General features: G+C 37.0%; 2 protein-coding genes across 13 annotated transcripts; both read right to left on the bottom strand.

Moving 5' to 3' along the window:
• Positions 1-551: 551 nt before the first annotated feature.
• ccr6a (chemokine (C-C motif) receptor 6a) lies at positions 552-4,173 on the bottom strand. The gene is made up of 3 exons (XM_079639760.1): positions 4,138-4,173; positions 3,623-3,722; positions 552-2,265 (listed from the first exon to the last, which is right to left on the bottom strand). Exon 3 carries the CDS (start codon positions 2,254-2,256, stop codon positions 1,117-1,119), a length of 1,140 nt encoding a protein of 379 aa, XP_079495886.1. The 5' UTR covers positions 2,257-2,265; positions 3,623-3,722; positions 4,138-4,173; the 3' UTR covers positions 552-1,116.
• Positions 4,022-17,448, bottom strand: cep43 (centrosomal protein 43). 12 transcript variants are annotated; one of them, XM_079639752.1, is made up of 21 exons: positions 17,176-17,328; positions 16,524-16,577; positions 16,338-16,392; positions 14,994-15,082; positions 14,681-14,818; positions 14,555-14,587; positions 13,858-13,914; positions 13,593-13,663; positions 12,641-12,702; positions 12,467-12,528; positions 12,307-12,387; positions 10,427-10,489; positions 9,205-9,416; positions 7,492-7,560; positions 7,238-7,312; positions 5,694-5,783; positions 5,456-5,574; positions 4,884-4,958; positions 4,740-4,776; positions 4,572-4,659; positions 4,022-4,221 (listed from the first exon to the last, which is right to left on the bottom strand). In XM_079639752.1, exons 1-21 carry the CDS (start codon positions 17,257-17,259, stop codon positions 4,147-4,149), a joined length of 1,689 nt encoding a protein of 562 aa, XP_079495878.1. In that variant the 5' UTR covers positions 17,260-17,328; the 3' UTR covers positions 4,022-4,146. The 12 variants fall into 12 exon arrangements, with proteins under 12 accessions (XP_079495878.1, XP_079495880.1, XP_079495874.1 ...); XM_079639748.1 differs by having other exon boundaries at positions 4,027-4,221; positions 4,740-4,779; positions 17,176-17,327; XM_079639754.1 differs by lacking the exon at positions 10,427-10,489 and having other exon boundaries at positions 4,026-4,221.
• Between the last annotated feature and the right edge of the window lie 383 nt (positions 17,449-17,831).

Below are 17,831 nucleotides of genomic sequence, written 5' to 3'. Positions count from 1 at the left end.
AAGTGAGCTTAGAATAGGGACACGACAAAACAAATAGAAGTTGTTCTGTGTTCTTTCTGTAATAGAGAAGTTCATTCTGAAGCAAAGTAGTTAACCGTAAGCTTGATTTTTTTGGGAAACACAATATGTTAACCTGTAACCCTAAACTTGGGTAAAAGAGGCACAAACGTAAAGATACGCAAAGAAAACATCAACCTGCAATTATGAGCTTGAGCGAACGAGACAATAAACACAACCTGTAACTTTAAAATTGGAGAAAAGAAAGGAAAACAATGTGGAAATACGGTACATAACTGAAACATTAACATGTAACCGACGGGGGACTCGTTTTTGTAGAGGACAGGCTAATGCAAATGGGTAAGAGAAGGTGTATCCAGGTAAAAAAACAAGGTACAGTCTCAAAAGTCATTGTGCAAGTCTTTTGTGTGCTTGACTTCTAGTAGAAACAATAACACCCAAACGTATATGAGTGTCAAAAAATGTGAAATGTTAGATCAGAAATAATATTCATGCATTATTGCAGGAGAGACAAACTAATTTTTTTTTTTTTTGACTTATTAGTTACAGAGATGGGCTTTGGTGAATTATAAAAGAAGCACTTGTTCTCATTTCAGAATGTCACCCTTCATTATATTTGTTTTGTAATACTTTGCCTAATTTATTTCGATAAAACACTGTTTATATCTCGGGTACATTGGGCATCGTTACAGATAATGTGTACAACAGGTAAATAGTACAGTACAAATAGAAAAATAATAATATTCTGCATGAGTCCTACATATAGTGCACTTCAATTGAAAAAATTATTTGTATACAGAGGACTTTTTACATTTTGCTATTTTTACACATTGCAAAGAAGGAACAACCACATTGATCTCATCTGGAAATGGTTTGTATGTGATTGTCACTTTTCCCTCATTTGCTTCAAAAATATCAAAGGAAAAATAAATTCCTTAAAAAATGCTGTCATAATTTACTTCCCATCATGTTGTTCCAGTCAAAACACGAACACAAAAGAAAGTCATACCGGTTTGGAACAACATGAAGATCATTTTTGACTGATACTAATCAGTCTGTCAGTTACAATGCTGTGTGTGGCCCTTAATCAGCACTCGATCACATGGTAAACGAAGTGCCATTGTCATTGGTCGAGCCGTCCACAGAGCGCCGTGTGGAAAGGTACATGTCAGTGGTGAAGCGTGAGGACCGCCTCGCTGACATGTAGTTCTTCCCCAAGCACCAGATGTCCCGTAGGATCTTACGGAAGTGGTTTCTGAAGTTCACTCCGATGAAGGCGTACAGCAGGGGGTTGAGACAAGAGTGCAGGTACGCCAGGCTTCTCGTGATGGACATGGTCAATGAGACGGCCTCATCGTGGCTGCATTCCTGCGTTTCAAACATGTTGATGGTGTAATACAACAGCGCTATATTGTAAGGCATATGGCAGACCACAAACACAAAGACCACGGTGAGGACCACACGCACGGCCTTGTGTCTCTGGAAGTTCTTGGCCCGAAGGAGAGTGACGATGACGCTGGAGTAACAGAATCCCATGATCAGAAGCGGCAATAAGAAACCCATCACCACCTGAGAGCTGGGCACGCCGGTTTTCATCGCAATTGCCGTCTCGTTCGAATTAAACAAGAAGTAGCACACATATGGGATGTTGTCTTTGTGACTGTCTGTACTGTTTTCATGGCTGTGTTGAATTGGGACAGGTTGGTAACGCTCATAAAACACAAAGGTGGGAAGGGAGAGGAGCAAGGCCAGAATCCAGACGGCTGCACAGATTAGATGGCTGTAAAGCAGAGTGCTTGAACGCAGCCGGTAAGAGCGGCGGGCTTGCACGATGGCAAGGTAGCGGTCTCCACTGATGCAAGCTAGGAGCAGTATGCCGCTGTACAGGTTCACACTGTAGATGCCACGCAGCAGCTTGCAGGACAAGTTCCCCATGGTCCATCCGTACTGCTCGCTGTAGATGATCAACGGCAGGGCGACCACAAACAGGATGTCAGCGATGGCCACGTTCAGCAGGTACACGTCCGTCATGGACTTGGTCCGCTTGTAGAGGGCATACGTCAAGATCACGAGGGTGTTGCCGATGAAACCGGCACAACAAATGATGGGGTGAATGAACAACTGGAGGAAGTTCTCAATGTGGACAATGCGCTCGTTCGAACACGGCTCCTCGATGTCTGGATAATCAGGGGTGGTGTTGTTGTAGTCTTCAGTGTAGGGATAATCATACGTGTCCATCTTTTCAGACTGTTAGGAAAGGAAAGAATAAGAACATCAGTCGAAATTGAGCTCACGTGTCAAGATAAAACCACTTGACTGAAATCTAAAGTGGCACTAAGTAAGTTTAAAGATGGTATATTCCACCAGATTTTAAAATATAATTGAATAAGATGCTTGTTTAATAACAATATTGGACATCCAAGCGATCAGATACAGCGCAGTTCGGGTGAGTTTGAGAGTCCTCGCACGGGTATCGATCCTGTCCTCCTCTCTCTCCGTCTCTCTCTCTCAATAAAGTAAAAATATATATAAAAAAGGCTAATAATATTAGACTAGAATATGAGTGATATTAAAATAAATAAAAAACGAACAGTTTTGTTCTTAAATAGTTTTTCTAAGAATGCAGAGGCAGAAGTTTGTCATCCTTTGGTCGGTCATATACATTTTTAATATGCGAGTGTGAATTCTATGACAGATTAGGTTAAATCCAACAATTCCCTCCACACCAGGAAAAAGCTCATGTGCAAACATGTCTTTGTAGTTTGACGTTCTATCTTTGCAGAAAGAGGATATCTGCAGAAAATCAGGTCACATGCACAGCAAGAGATTCAATGCATACGACCTATTTAGTGGCCATTAGTCCTGGAGAGGATGTTCGTCTAGAAAAAGCGTAGCATTTCTCAACCAAATTACTACTTTTCATGCATTCATACGTTTTACAGCAAGCATCAAACATGGAAAGCCGGACATCTGATTAGGTCATGTCACACAGGTTCCAGGAAACATAAAAAGCTTAAAGTAAAAAAAAAAAAAAAAAAAAAAAAAAAAAAAAAACTCTGCGCTTATCATAGATCCAAACAATAATCATAACAGCGTATTTTTATGATTGCATGTCATAGTTGTTTAACAGGGGCTTTGTTAATTCAAGAACACATACAAAGAAAGTGCTTTGTGCACATGGAAAAAAACTTAGAGGAACTAAGGCATACAAATATGTAAATAGTCTTTACAGGGTTGTTATTGTTTTCAGAATGTGGTTCATGACTTAAGTAGTAACTGGCATACAGAATTAAGCAGATCCATTCATTTCTCGGAAAAAGGTGTATTTCAAAAAAAGTATTTTCAGACAAAAGCACTTAAGTCTTTCCCCTAAAGGGCCAATAAAGTGAAGTGTCTCACTTGAATGCACACTAAAACCTTCCAATTTAAATATAAATTGATTCTAATTTGTTGCATTTGCGATGAAAATCTATTTTGTAACATAAATCTCCAGTCTGCATAATTAAATATGTAGGTAATAAAACAAAAAAGGCACTGACTTGCATTTACAAATAAAAATGTAGCATGTGACTGAAACAAACAAACAAAAAAAGAAGCGACTTACCCGTATCTACACAAACAAGTTTATCGGAACGCAGGGTGAGGTTTCTGACTTCTGTTCCCTCTGGTTTCTGATGAGGAAAGACAGCTTGGGCAGGGCCACGCTACATAAGAAGAATGACAATGATCTGACCTGTAAAGCGGAGGTGGCGCTTCACGCGGCTGTACAGGAACATGTGAGGTATGTTTGAACGTCAGACCATCAAAGCTGCATGACACACGTGTAGAACTAAAGACATTTGCTTTCAATGCTTTATGCACAGTTCAAAGTCTTATTTCAGTGGCAATTCTACAACACTCTCACTGACTTTAAAACGGTTACACAACTTATTAATTGTTGTTGTTTTTAATGAGAACTCAAATTTCTTTTCTTTCATTTCTGTCCTTCCATAGATTTTTTGTCATGGCAATTAAAAAAACAAAAACAAAAACAGGAAGAGGCAACAGTCAGACGCTGATTATTTATTTATTAAGTCAACTAAATCCATAAATACATAAAGTACAAAATAAGGAACTGACAGTTAGATGTCAAGCAACATCTTCCATGTAGTCTGCACCCAAACTTATCTGCGAGACGCTCAGATCCTGAGTGATTTCATCAAGCTACAAGAAAGAAAAAGTGAGAGAAACCAAATCAATAAGATGCTAAATCACAGTCAAGGTCAAACTGTTAAAAGCCACTTCCTCATCGGGCCTCTTTAACCACCCAGATTTTCCATTTACAAAACATCCCACTTCTTGCCTTTTACACAATGGACGCTTATCAATAAGGGCACTGTTAACATTTGTCCCTCACAGAATTGTGAAGTGGGAACATAATTACCTGACATCCTTCACAAGCTTTATTATTGGAATAGTTTATCTCAAATACAATCAAGATCATTTAAAATCCTTTTGAAACCAGGTTTGAGATGCAATGTCAAGAGAAATATTGAGGCTGGAGACAACAATACCTTATCACTGATGTCAGGCCCTTCTATCGAGACCTCCTCTATTTCCTCATCGATGCTCACTTCACTCTTCGAGTTTTCAGAGCGATGACTGAAGAGAAACCAGAGAGATCAGAATAACATGGGCAAAATAACATGGGACCAGTGAAACACCTAATGCGCAGTCTTTACCTGTTGAAGTCATCGTAATAGTCCAGATAGTCTTCATCTGCTAAGCATGTTTAAAAGAAATAAAAAATGAGATGTGACATTTAGACGGGTTGTTTGCTGTTCAAGTCATTGAAAAATAATATATAATGACTGATGAGTTCCTACCCAGCAAAAGGGATCCGGCTTTCTCATTTGGTGCGGGAAAGTCTTTGACACCCTTATCTTTAGAACTAGATGAACCTAAGACAACAATCAAGGAGAAAAGATATTACTGTCAAAATCATTTCAGTCAGGGGATTCTTTATGCACTTTGTGAGTTGATTCAATTTCAATTCAGAGAGTGAGGATCTGACTCAGATGATTCATAAATTTAGGATGGGGTAAAGATTATGCATAAATGGCACACTAAAATACGTCAGCTCCGCCCACAAATAGAAGTGGGTTTAACAATATCAAACACAGCTCTGCAGCTTTCATTTAGTGTAATGGAAATGGTTCAGACTGACCTAATTTCTGTGCAAATACGTTCATGCCCTTTAAATATTTAGTTCATGTTTTTTTTTTCATCCTTTCATGTTTTTTTTAAGATGTAAAATAAAGCATATTCAAACTTTTTCCCATCTCTGAAGCCACAGTTTTTATATGCACTTTTAAATAATCATATTTAGCGTTCGATTTCTATCGATCCAGAATCATCTGAGAAGGAACCGTGATCGATTTCACAAGCGGCTTGCTACCATTCTTGTCAGATGAATGATCTTTTCGGCTGCTCTCGGCAGAGACGGATCCTCCCGCGCTCTTTAGCTGCGCGTCTGTGGTGAAAGCTCTTCCTAAACCGCTGCCCGAGCCTTCTCTCCTGAAAAACAGACGGGATGAGCCTGCATGCACTTTGTAAAGCGAGCTGACATCCATATGAGAAGTGGACGGCGAGGGAAGTTAAATGGCAGGAGACAGACAGGAATGATCCCAGCTCACCTGGGCTTAAAGTCAGGTCTGGGCCTGTTATCACAGTCAGAGAGCATGTCCTCTCCATCTCCCTCTTTATCACTGCCTATAGCAGACAGGCTGAGGCCAGACAGAGCAACATTGTATGTTCATCCACACATACACATGACACCCAGAAGAAAAGGTCAGGGATATTAAGCAGATACATAGGAAACATGCAGACAAGGAAAGAAACGAAAAGGATAAAAGGTTTTTAAAAGACTATTATGACTGTAGTACGCCTGTAATTTTGGTACCAGTTATTGGAGTTTCTAGTATCGGGTAATGGCGTTGTGGTAAGAACTAGATCACAAAATTGTGATAGCCGCAAACAGCACTTGTAATGAAAGTGAATATCAAATGGCATCACAGTCTCATCACAGTAACTTAATAAAGACATTATTTAATTAGTCAAGCTCTAAAACATATGTGTGAGTCTTGAAAATTGTAAGTAGGCGGTTCAGTTATTGAATGCGATTGTTTCTCTGTGTGTAAGCTTTAGCTCTCTAAAACTGAACTGACCACTGTATTCTGCTGCGTTATGAACCCCAGTGGGGTGAACAGCCTGATTTTGCACCCATGGGTTAAAGGATTAGTTCACTTTAAAAAAAACTTTTGCTGATAATTTACTCCCCCCGATGTCATCCAAGATGTCCATGTCTTTCTTTCTTCAGTCGAAAAGAAATGAAGGTTTTTGATGAACACATTTCTCCATATAATGGACGTCAATGGGCCCCAAACGGTTCAAGGTCCAGATGACAGTGTCAGCGCCGCTTCAACGGGCTTTAAACGACACCAGACGATGAATACGGCTCTTATCTAGCGAAACCATCCTCATTTCAAAAATAAATAAAAAAGTTTAACTTTTATAAGCACAAATGCTCGCCTTGCTCTGTTCTGTGATGCGCGTTCGTCACGCTTCTATGAAAAGTAAAACATTTCTGTCCTGATGTACATTTTCTTTTAGGCTTTTTTACTATTACAACACCCAGGATACGCACACGAGATGGGCATTTTAAACGATAAACTGACACAAAGACATTTGAATATGTGTGTATGGTCCTCCTTCCGCACATCTGTAAACACTGACTCGTCAAGCGTGACCTTTACAATGTAATTGACCTTTACAATGTAATTGTGTATTACGTGACGTCACGAACGCGCATCACAGAACAGAGCAAGGCGAGCATTTGTGCTTATAAAAGTTAAACTTTTTTATTTATTTTTGAAATGAGGATGGTTTCGCTAGATAAGACCCGTATTCATCGTCTGGTGTCGTTTAAAGCCCGTTGAAGCGGCGCTGACACTGTCATCTGGACCTTGAACCGTTTGGGGCCCATTGACGTCCATTATATGGAGAAATGTGTTCATCAAAAACCTTAATTTCTTTTCGACTGAAGAAAGAAAGACATGGACATCTTGGATGACATCGGGGTGAGTAAATTATCAGCAAAAGTTTTTTTTAAAGTGAACTAATCCTTTAAGATGGATGCAGTGGGCTTGAACGGCAGCGTGATCACTCCATGCACACTCACTCATTGAGGCTAGTGCCCCTCCTCATTTGGGATAAGGATCGCCCTGACAGGCTTCCTTCCCTCTGCCAGGGATGACTTCTCAGGAGGGGGAAGCAGACAGAGCACAGACACGGTTACAGAGAGAGCGACAGGAGCAAAAAGCAAAAGAGGGACAAGGTGCAACATACAACAAAGCTCCAAGGTCTACCCGTTATGTGTCCTAGTCAAAATCATAGTAAAAATACATATACACTCAGAAAACAGGAAGTACTTACTCTTTTTGAGAATAGCTTTTTTCAGAATGTCTCTGTCCTGAATAAAGCTTATCTGTCGAAGATAAACCACTGTTTGCACGTGTGGGATTAAGAAAAGGAGAAGACGCAGGTCAGAAACACAAAAACACGTCTCTGTATCTCATCTTCAAGCAGTTTTTTCAGGTCTTTGTTTATAATTGTAACTTAAGGGTGTTTTTTTTAATATTTAAACTGTAAAAAATGAAGTACAGTTATGTGCTTCAAAAACAAAAAGAACCCAGATGAATGTTTCTGAAATTACTATCAAAGGTGTCAGTGGTTTAGATCATTTCAATTTTATTTGCTTTCTCAGTCTAAGTAGAACATGTGGGCACTGAAACGGTCCTTGTTCAAAGCTCTGAATGAAAATCTGCTCCCACAATGACACTCAAACCAGGACTGTGATAAATGCGATCACACCGACAGCAATTAAATGGCTTGAGGATGCTGTACTGTTGGTTAGGCATTTCTACCTACACGCAGTATTCAAATGCATTACACCGTGTCTACACTGAACGCGAGCGGCTATAGCAGACAAAAGCACATAGAAGCCATTATAATAGTGATGCTGTCTACACTAGATGCAATGCGACAACAATTCTCGGCCAGTTCTATTTCTGACGTACTTCAAGTGCTCGTGCTACTTCTGACACAAAGCACAAATGGATTTGCACATGTCGCTTACTCGCGTCCAGTGTAGATGGCCTCAAGCTGTCAAGTTTCCAACATGTAGAGGATTAGTAGGTAATTATCAATGTATTCATTTACATAAAAAATAAAAAAACTTTTCAAACTGACAATTAAATATGTATTTGAAACCGTTAATTTAATTCATGTTTTTTAAAAATGCAGTTGTATGTAACAAAAGACATATAAATTGTTTAACATACTAATTTAATTTGTATATATAGTATTTACAAATTGCTCTTCTTTATGCTTTTGCCAAATGCTTTTCTATCTGCCATCTGAGCAAAATAACATGCCGTTGGACAGTTTACACTTGGGAACATTACATTTTTTTTTACATTTATTTTATTGTTACATTTAACTAACATTTTAACTATGATTTAAATAAACAGTTTGTTCATTTTAGGCATGAACATTAACGACTGCATAACGATTAATCGCAACTAATCGTTTGCAGAATTTCTTTGTTTACATCGTATATATGTGTGTTACTGTGTAAAATAATTATGTATTTATAAATACACACACATGCATGTATATATTTAAAAAATATTTACATGTTTATATACATTTTTATATTTAAATATAATTATAAATACTTAATATATAAATAGTAAATATATAAATATTTTTAATTATACATGCATGTTTGAGTATTTATATATACATAATTATTATACACAGTACACACACATATATGATGTAAACAAAAACTTTTATTCTGCAAACGATTAGTTGCGATTAATCGCTATGCAGCCCTAGTTTATTTATTTGTCATTTTAAACAGTGATTTATATATTTACATTTACATTGAGATTTCTAAATTAAACAATTTATGTCTTCATTTTCTGAATGCAGTCATTTTCATTTTCGAGTTGCAGTCAATATAATGTCACCTATAATTCCCAACTTTCATTTAAAATGAATGACTTCCTGATACTTTGTCAGTGTGAATGGTCTACATGAGAAGCCATGATTGTTGATTTCTCCTAGTGAAGGCATCCTTACCAGCCATAGGTCTTCTGAGGTTTAAGAAGAGGATCATCGAAGAACGAGTCTCCTTCCTCATCCTCATCCTCCAGTCCAAATTCCAGTGCTTTCCTCAGTGGGGTGGGAAGGTTTTTCCCATCTCCCAATCCCTCCTCTGACTCTTCAAACACTTGAACAGACCCTCTGTTCTTCTGAGACCCCAGTGTTTCACCAGGTCTTCTGTCTCCAGCCTATGGCAAAGAGGCAAAATAATCACCACAAGCAACAGATTTCATCTGATCAACATGAACAAAGAGCATCACCTGATATGCTCATGCAAAGTAACTACAGGTACGATTCAGTTTGGAACCAACGGTATCCCGTAATTCATTTGAGTGTTACGTTTACGAGTGGTGTATTATAAGCAAGAAAAAAATAAGAAAAAGTGAATTCACCCTCGTAGTTTTAAAACATGACACTCTCAAGTAAAATTGCCTGGATTTTCCTGTTAATAGAGGATTAAAAGATTAAAAGGAAAGAACATTTGACTTAAGTTACAAGAACAGTGGGTTGTCAAAATGCCCATTCTGAAACTGGCCCACATCAATGTTAACCTTCAACAGTAGGGTTAGGGTTAGACAGCTGAACAAAAATGCAGCGTCATTCAACCCACGCAAAGTGATCCATTAGGTCGCATAGAACGACGTTCAAAAGAGGGTTTTTACTTGAGATGAAATGTTTCAGAATTAGTGCACATTATCCAAAAGTAAGTGATTAGACGAGTCGACGACACATGCAGATAATCTGGTAAACTGTTCAAAGAAGCCAAAGGTGTTAGTAAGTGTTAAAATATAAATCACACTATTAGCCCTAAAAGTTTTTTTTTTTTTTTTTAAGACTGATCTCGTTTTTATTGTGGATTAGCTTAAATCTGCTCTGCAATAGCCAGTTCACTATATCAAGTGCTAAAATGGTTTCAATTCAACCATGGGCTACGTTTAGCACCATTACACATTATAAGTGCTTTCTGCATCTCCATCTTGACTAATAATAAGCAGTAATTGTGTTTAGGGACATGAATGTGACTTGCACATGTGATAAGAATAATGGAAAGAGGCACAAATCTAAATGTTGGCATGATGGTTACTCAGCAACAGCCAAATGTGTGCAGACAACATCCATTTATGAATCATGTATGTGACCTAAAGAAAGCCACATGGTTGAGCTGATCAAACGCTCCTGGATCAGAGTTGTGCTTTACCTTTGGGCCAGCATTTTCTTCCTGCGCTGAACTGTGTTTAACAAATCCTTTATACCTGGGTATCTGAGCACCAGAATACAACCATCAGCTTCCCTTATACAACAGTGACACTAGCCTCACTAAATCATACACAGATTTGGAAGGAGACGAGTACAAAAACCAACAAAACAGGATGACCTGCTACAGGATGCACAGAAAACTGAAAATGCACAGATGACTGCAAGCAACAAACAAATGCAGGCAAACGTTGATGACACAAGACCTATATCTATTCACTTTCACTGACATGAAATTTGGGGAGAAGTGATTCATTTCTAACAATTAATAGGCTTTTATGTATTTATTTTAATTTTCTTTCATTTAGGCCCATAATAAACACTATTTGAATTATTAAATAAAATTAAATCTAAAAAAACAGAATAGTTTTTTTCTATTTTAATATACTTTAAAACATAATTTATTTCTGTGATGCAAAGCTAAATTTTCATCATCATTACTCCAGTCTTCAGCGTCACATGATCCTTCAGAAATCATTCCAATATGCTAATTTATAATCAATGTTGGAACCAGTTGTGCTGCTTAATATTTTTTTTATAACCTCTGATACTTTTTTCAGGATTCATTGATAAATAAAAAGTTAAAAAGAACAGCATTTATTTAAAATAGAAATCTTTTCTAACAATATAAATCGTTACTATCACTTTTTCAATTTAACACATACTTGCTAAAAACAAAAGAAAGAAGAATAAATTACTGACCCAAACTTTTGAGCAGTAGTGTGTGTATATTGCTACAAAATATATTTTAAATAATTGCTTTTCTTTTGTAACTTTAAGTTAAGCCGCAGCTTTTATTATTGATAATAAATCAATAATAAATCAATAATAAAATCAATAATTTATTATTGATAATAAATCAGCATATGATTTATTGACAGAATGATTTCTGAAGGATCATGTGACGCTGAAGACTGGAGCAATGATGCTGATGAAAAGTCAGCTTTGCGTCATAGAAATAAATTATGTTTTAAAGTACCGGTACATTAAAAATAGAAAACCACTATTTTAAATTGTATACATTTTTCACACTATTACTGTATTTTTTATAAAATAAATGCAGGCTTGATGATCATATGAGAATTCTTTCAAAACCTTTTAAAATAGTAATGCTTCCAAACTTTTGACCGGCACTGTATATGCAGATATTTTTTAGATTATGGCCCAAAATGAATAAAAATCAATAAATCTAGCGAGGGCATGTGTGTGTATAAATCTTAATTGAAAACAATCACGTTGTTGTGTGAGACTACATTCTGTGCAGGTCAAAGCCGCTTGCCTGCGCTGTGGTAAAACCCCTTTCCCTTTGTGAGTCAAAATACAATGACTGCATGAAATTACTATTGTACATCACCCACCATCTAGATGAACGATATAAGATATGCTGATGAATCACTCTGCTACAGGAAACACTGCTACCTATCACTACACGCATCTTCTGGTCATAAAACAAATTAGGTTTTAGGGTTAAACTTAACGGGCTGGATGAAATTAAAATTAAAAAGAGATGAAAATGTAAAATTTTCTAAATGAAAATTGTGCATGCTATAAAACAGAAATGTTTAATAACATATTGCGGGATTTGCACGTATACAGGTTATAAGCCAGCTTTGGCTTTGTGGTCTCATTCCTTTTTTTATTTATTTTTTATAAATAGACAGGTGTGTGAAAGACAGAATATTAGACACGACAAAAAGCAACTCATATTTGATATTCAACAAAGATCAAAGATTATAATCTAGTCAGAAGGTGAGGGGAAAGTGTGTGTGAGAAAGATAAGCAGAGACAGAAAAACAAACACAGAAGGACAGGAAGTCAGTTTACCTTGCTGGCGGAAGATGAAATGACTCTATCTTCAGCCGTTTTACTCGAGGAGTTAAGTGCATCGCTACTGTCACTGGTAACCTATAAAGGATATTACGGACCTCATTATATTGCTACACAAGAGACATCACAAAAAACGAACGCGTTTAAGGTCGCTTACCACACTTCGACACTGTATGAAGAAGCATTTGTACATTCCCAGGAAGTCCTGAAAGTCTATAGCTATGTTAAAGTTATAGAAAACAGAAAGAAGTGGAAGACAAAACATTAGCAACTATTACAAAGAATGACAAGAAATGTGCAACCCTAAAATGGTGGACAACTACAAACTTACTATCGTTTGTGTCCTTGCCTTTGGCTCGGAGTTCCTCGGTGACGTAACTGTCCAGCATGTTTCTTTTTATATGCAAATGTGAAAAAAATTAAATTAGTGAAATGTGGAAATTTATAGCAATCGCAGCATAAATGCACTAGGCTAAACCTACAGAACAATAAATACTATAAATTGATCTTTTATAATGACCTTCACATTAAATAGTTCACTTCAAAATGAAAATTCTGTCATCATATACTCACCCTCAAGTTGTTTCAAACCTGTATGAATTTCTTTCTGCTGAATAAAGGAAGATATTTTGAAGAATGTCTGTAACCAAACAGTTGATGGATCCCATTGACTTCCACAGTATATTTTTTTTCCTATACTGTGGAAGTTAATGGGACCAGTTAACTGTTTGGTTACTGACATTCTTCAAAATATCTTCCTTTGTGTTCAGCAGAAGAAATTAATACAGGTTTGAAACAACTTGAGGGTGAGTATATGATGACAGAATTTTCATTTTGAAGTGAACTATTCCTTTATTCAGATTTGTATGCCGAAATAGTCAAGTCCCCTTCATTTATACAGTGCTTTTAACAATATAGAGTTTCAAAGCAGCTTTACAGTGATAATAGGAGATTACAGTGACAGAGATTGTTCTGGCTTTACAGCAGCTCTAGAATAAAGTTATTGTCCAGCTTAAGTTAGTTTTGATTGATTCACTTCCGTTGTAAAGATCATTAGTTATTAATTTAGGGGCCGCTAACACGCCACCGTTCTGAAATACACTCTGTTCCCAAAGTCATGAGAAAGGCCATGACCACAACAACAAGAACCTCAACCAGACATGATTACAGAAGAGCAAACCAACAACGTGGGAAGATGTCAACACTCTCAGTCGTTACATACATGATGGTTTCAGTCCCGGTAAGTTCAGATATTTCCTAGAGTCCACAATGCAGAAACAAACCTGCTGAACTGGGGGAAAAGATCGGCCATAATGCCAATAACTGCATCTCTGTTGATCTCCCCACTTCTGTTCTGTCAAATCAAAACAAAAGAAGATTTTTTTTTTTTTTTTTAATCCTATGGTGATTAATTACCAAATTATTATTACCAAATGAATAATAACACAACTAAAAAGTAATGAATACTTATTATTTTATAAATAAATAATAATTCTATACTATAAGGGAACATTGTATTAATTATAAAGTAATTAAAAAAAAAGTTACCTTGTCATGACTGTCAAATTTCTTGCGGGCATCAGCAATTTGACGTGGCAATAATTCCTAAAAAACATCCACAAACATGAACACAATCATTGCAGATTGCACTCTAATATCTAAATGATCTATTAAACATTATTTAAAATGTATATTTAAATATATAAAATTGTATATTTGTTATTTTCATGTAAATCACATGTTTGGGGTAATCACATTGAGCACCTAAAAACAAGACACGATATCACAGTGTATAATCATGAGACTATAGTATGTGAAGTTACGACAGAAGTCATGCAGCGCGAGTGGCATGATTAAACAAACGCACGTAAAGTGCCCGCAAAACAAGACAAAAAGTCGAGAAGTAGGACAAGCTTGTTTTGCACAAGTATCTTAACAGGAAAACCTTTTTTTGCAGCACCACTTAAAGATGTTCATTTACATCATGCTTCCCTTGTGTGACCTGAATAAATCTCCTGGGGTTTGTGATGTGGGGGTGAACCGGTGATATGAATCAACCCAAGACGTGCTCTCCAACCACAAGTGAAATAAGTGGGTTAGCACTATTACTAGTCTGAGACTGGATCTGCTCCTGAGAGTGCATCAACCCTACCTGTGCTTACTGTACGTGTGGGTGCAAAAACAGGTTACGGAGAGATCTAGAGAGATAACGCATGGAGTGGACCAGATAGCGGTGGTAAAGTACCTTGGGAAAAGTTCTCTCAGTCACCCGATCTTCCTGAGTAAAGAGACAGGAGAGAAAGTGAGAGTCAGTCAATCTGAAAGGCATGGATTGGTCAGACCGGCTGAAATGAAGAGCATCAAAAATCACCTCGGTGAAAATGGAGGTCTTGTCCTTGTGCCGGCCCCTCTTCACCAACTCTAGCAGGAGAGGGGCGTTTTTATTCACCTCCGATTCAGAGATGCCAAGCTCTTTAGACAGAGTTTCACGACTGTCGAGCCCGTTCAGCTAAACAACACATAATAGGGTACGTTAGTTTTAGATCACAGAGGATACAGTACATCACATTCAAATCAATCAATCAAAAAATATATCATAACACACGTGCATGAATTTCTGAAAGACAGCTCAAATCTTACTGCGTATATATGACAGTGTTGGGCATTATGCGACACTGACGTACCGTGCTAATTTCAGGCTGAAACACCGCGAGAGTGAAGTCTAAATTGAAGACTTGCAGGAAGTCAGTGATGAGACCGGCTACCAAGCGCCCTGCAAGAAGAGTAACACAAGCTGAAAATGCATTATTTGCATATTTATTAAATAAAAGATATTGTTAAACATTGTTAAAAAGTCTAAATCGTGTAATGCCTTGCCTAGAGTTTAGACAAGCACTAGATTATTTCTTTTTCTGAATTTATTCTGTTTTCTCATCATTTTTTAAACACAGTTCATCCCGGGCCTTTAATTGGCTGGCAATAAAACTAGTTGGACACTGTATATACTGTAAAGTCGTCTCTTCAGTTCACCAAGGTTGCATTTATTTGACCAAAAATACAGCATCTGAAATAGAAAGCTTTTGTAACATTATAAATATCTTTACTGTCATTTTTGATCAATTTAATGCATCCTTGCTGAATAAAAGTATAAAAAAAATTTTTTTTAAACTGATCCCAAACGTTTCAACGGTAGTGTATAATATTAATATTACAAAAGACTTCCATTTCAGATAAATGCTGTTCTTTTGAACTGTCTATTAATCAAAAATACTGATGATTTTTTACACTGTTTCAACATTGATGATAATAATTAATGTTTCTTGAGCATCAAATCAACATATTAGAATGATTTCTGAAGGGTCATGTGACACTGAAGACTGGAGTAATGATGCTGAAAATTCAGCGTTGCCAATACATTAATAATATTTTAAAATATATTTAAATAGAAATCAGTTATTTTAAATTGTAAAAAAAATAGTTATAATCAAATAAATGCAGTCTTGGTGAGCAGAAACATTAACATTTAAAAACAGAAGAAAAAAATCTTACCAATCAAAAACTTTTGAATGGTAGTGTATAATATATATATATTACATATATTTTAAGTTTAAAAATGAAAGGCTGGAAGTGGAACACACTATATTTTGCCTGGATTTGCAGTCTAATCGACGCAAGTTTATAAAACTCCACACCGGATTCCTTTTCTTTTAGTTTCATACTACGATTCAATCCAGTTGGAGGATATCAAACATGTTTGACCTCGTTTTCATTTGTCATGCGTCTTCTAACAATGAGGTGTTGCATGTGTATGTTTCTGTGTGAGTTGAGAAAAACATGAAAGTCTGGTAGTGTGTGTTCCTCAGTCGTTTAGAAATTGATTGATACCCAATTTTTCTCTCTAACAATTTACAAAGTCAGCAAGTGTATGATGCAGTGTTTCCTGTTCAGATCCTAAAAGTTGTGATGCATGTATTCCCCCCGTAAGTCATCATCTCATCAAAGCAAAACTTTTTGGAATCTGAACTTACCATCCTTCGTGTTGAGGGACTTTTTCAGGTTTTCATTCACAAGAGGGGTTTTATTCTATTTAAAAGAGTTGACATCTAAATGATACATTGGATCTTGCAGAGCACTCATGCAACAACAAAAAAATAAATATATATATATAATGAATTTAACATAATTTAATCAGCAAAATAATATTTTATAATTACCTCAACTTTGTCCTGCTCCTCCAAGGCAAGAAAAACAGCAGCACGCAGCTCTGCCTGTAAACCAGAGACGTATCATCAGTCCATATGTCCTTTAGTCCGACATATTTATAAAAGTACAGCACCAAACAGACCAGGGATCAGTACAGCTCAAACTGCAGAGATGTTACTGTAGCTGCAGAGTCAATAAAGAAACACTATTATGTACAAATACGGTACAATTACAAGATCTAAAAAGGTGGTTTTAACCATAGAGGGGTAAAGGAATTATATTACAGATTATTTGTGGCCTGATCATTTTAGATGACTTCCTCACCTTGCCCAAATAAGATAAACCAAGAGACTTTTGCAGACTTGCCGGTTAACTAAGAAGCATGATTCGTTTAATATTAAAACAGCCGAGAAAAACAATGACACCGTAGGTCTCATCTTTAGTGGTGGTATGAGAGAAAATAAGACAAGGGCGCACTGCCATAACACAATGTTATCACAACAGTGGCTGTTGTCCATTTGTTCCCATAACAACTTTAGCATCCCTATGCTATGCTGCTAACAAACATTGTGCTTAGAAAGCGAAATATGTCCCGTATGAGACAGGGATTATTCCGGCCTCATAAAGACTTTAAACGTGTTTCGAAATAGACAGGAAAAGTACCTTGATTTTATTCAAAACACCACTGTTTTCCAAGTTTTGGATCAGTAGATCTCTGAGTTCCGTGTCCTCTTCCGTCGCAGACATCTTTAGTTTGCATCATGTGACAGACACTGGCTCATGCTGGGAAACTGCGCACCTTGGCGGCTGTCAACGGTATTGCAAATGGGTTCATTGTGGACACGTGCTTGTGCAGTCACAGTCAGCAAGTGTATCTTCAAACCAGATGTTCGAGGATTGTTTTGGAGTCAGCAGTTCTATACATCAGCTGCCATTGAAATAGAATGGATGGAATCATACAGATAGCTCTCTGCAGATCTCATTGGCTGGGACTCGCCGTAGCTCATGAATATTAACAAGGTCATTCATTGACGCTTGATGGACGTCCTGCGGCCGGGGGATTCGTTCTCCAATTAATATTCAAACCTGCAACATGGTTGTAATTTACCTCCAGGTTCTTCCAACTGCTAGTTTTACAGAATTACTTGTGTCAAGTGTTTTCAGTCACTTAGCCTATATATAAATAGGCTAAATAAATTGTATGCTTTTGAAATGCGCTTTTTCTTAATGAAATTGTGGACATGAGCTTGTGCAGTCACTCACAGTGCTGTGTATGTGCCAACCTTTTTTACAGTCTAAGTTTTCAAGGATTGTATTGG

The sequence above is a fragment of the Phoxinus phoxinus genome, assembly GCF_949152265.1.
Source record: "Phoxinus phoxinus genome assembly, chromosome: 16".
Classification (NCBI taxonomy): domain Eukaryota; kingdom Metazoa; phylum Chordata; class Actinopteri; order Cypriniformes; family Leuciscidae; genus Phoxinus; species Phoxinus phoxinus.
This window is presented reverse-complemented; position numbering and strand designations above follow the sequence as displayed.

Coding starts and splice junctions, on each gene's coding strand:
- ccr6a (XM_079639760.1), bottom strand. CDS start 2,256: ATGGACACGTATGATTATCCCTACACTGAAGACTACAACAACACCACC.
- cep43 (XM_079639748.1), bottom strand. CDS start 17,259: ATGTCTGCGACGGAAGAGGACACGGAACTCAGAGATCTACTGATCCAA. Junction 12,388..12,466: donor TCATACAGTGTCGAAGTGTG/GTAAGCGACCTT, acceptor TATCCTTTATAG/GTTACCAGTGACAGTAGCGA. Junction 10,490..12,306: donor TTTCATCTTCCGCCAGCAAG/GTAAACTGACTT, acceptor TCTGGTGCTCAG/ATACCCAGGTATAAAGGATT.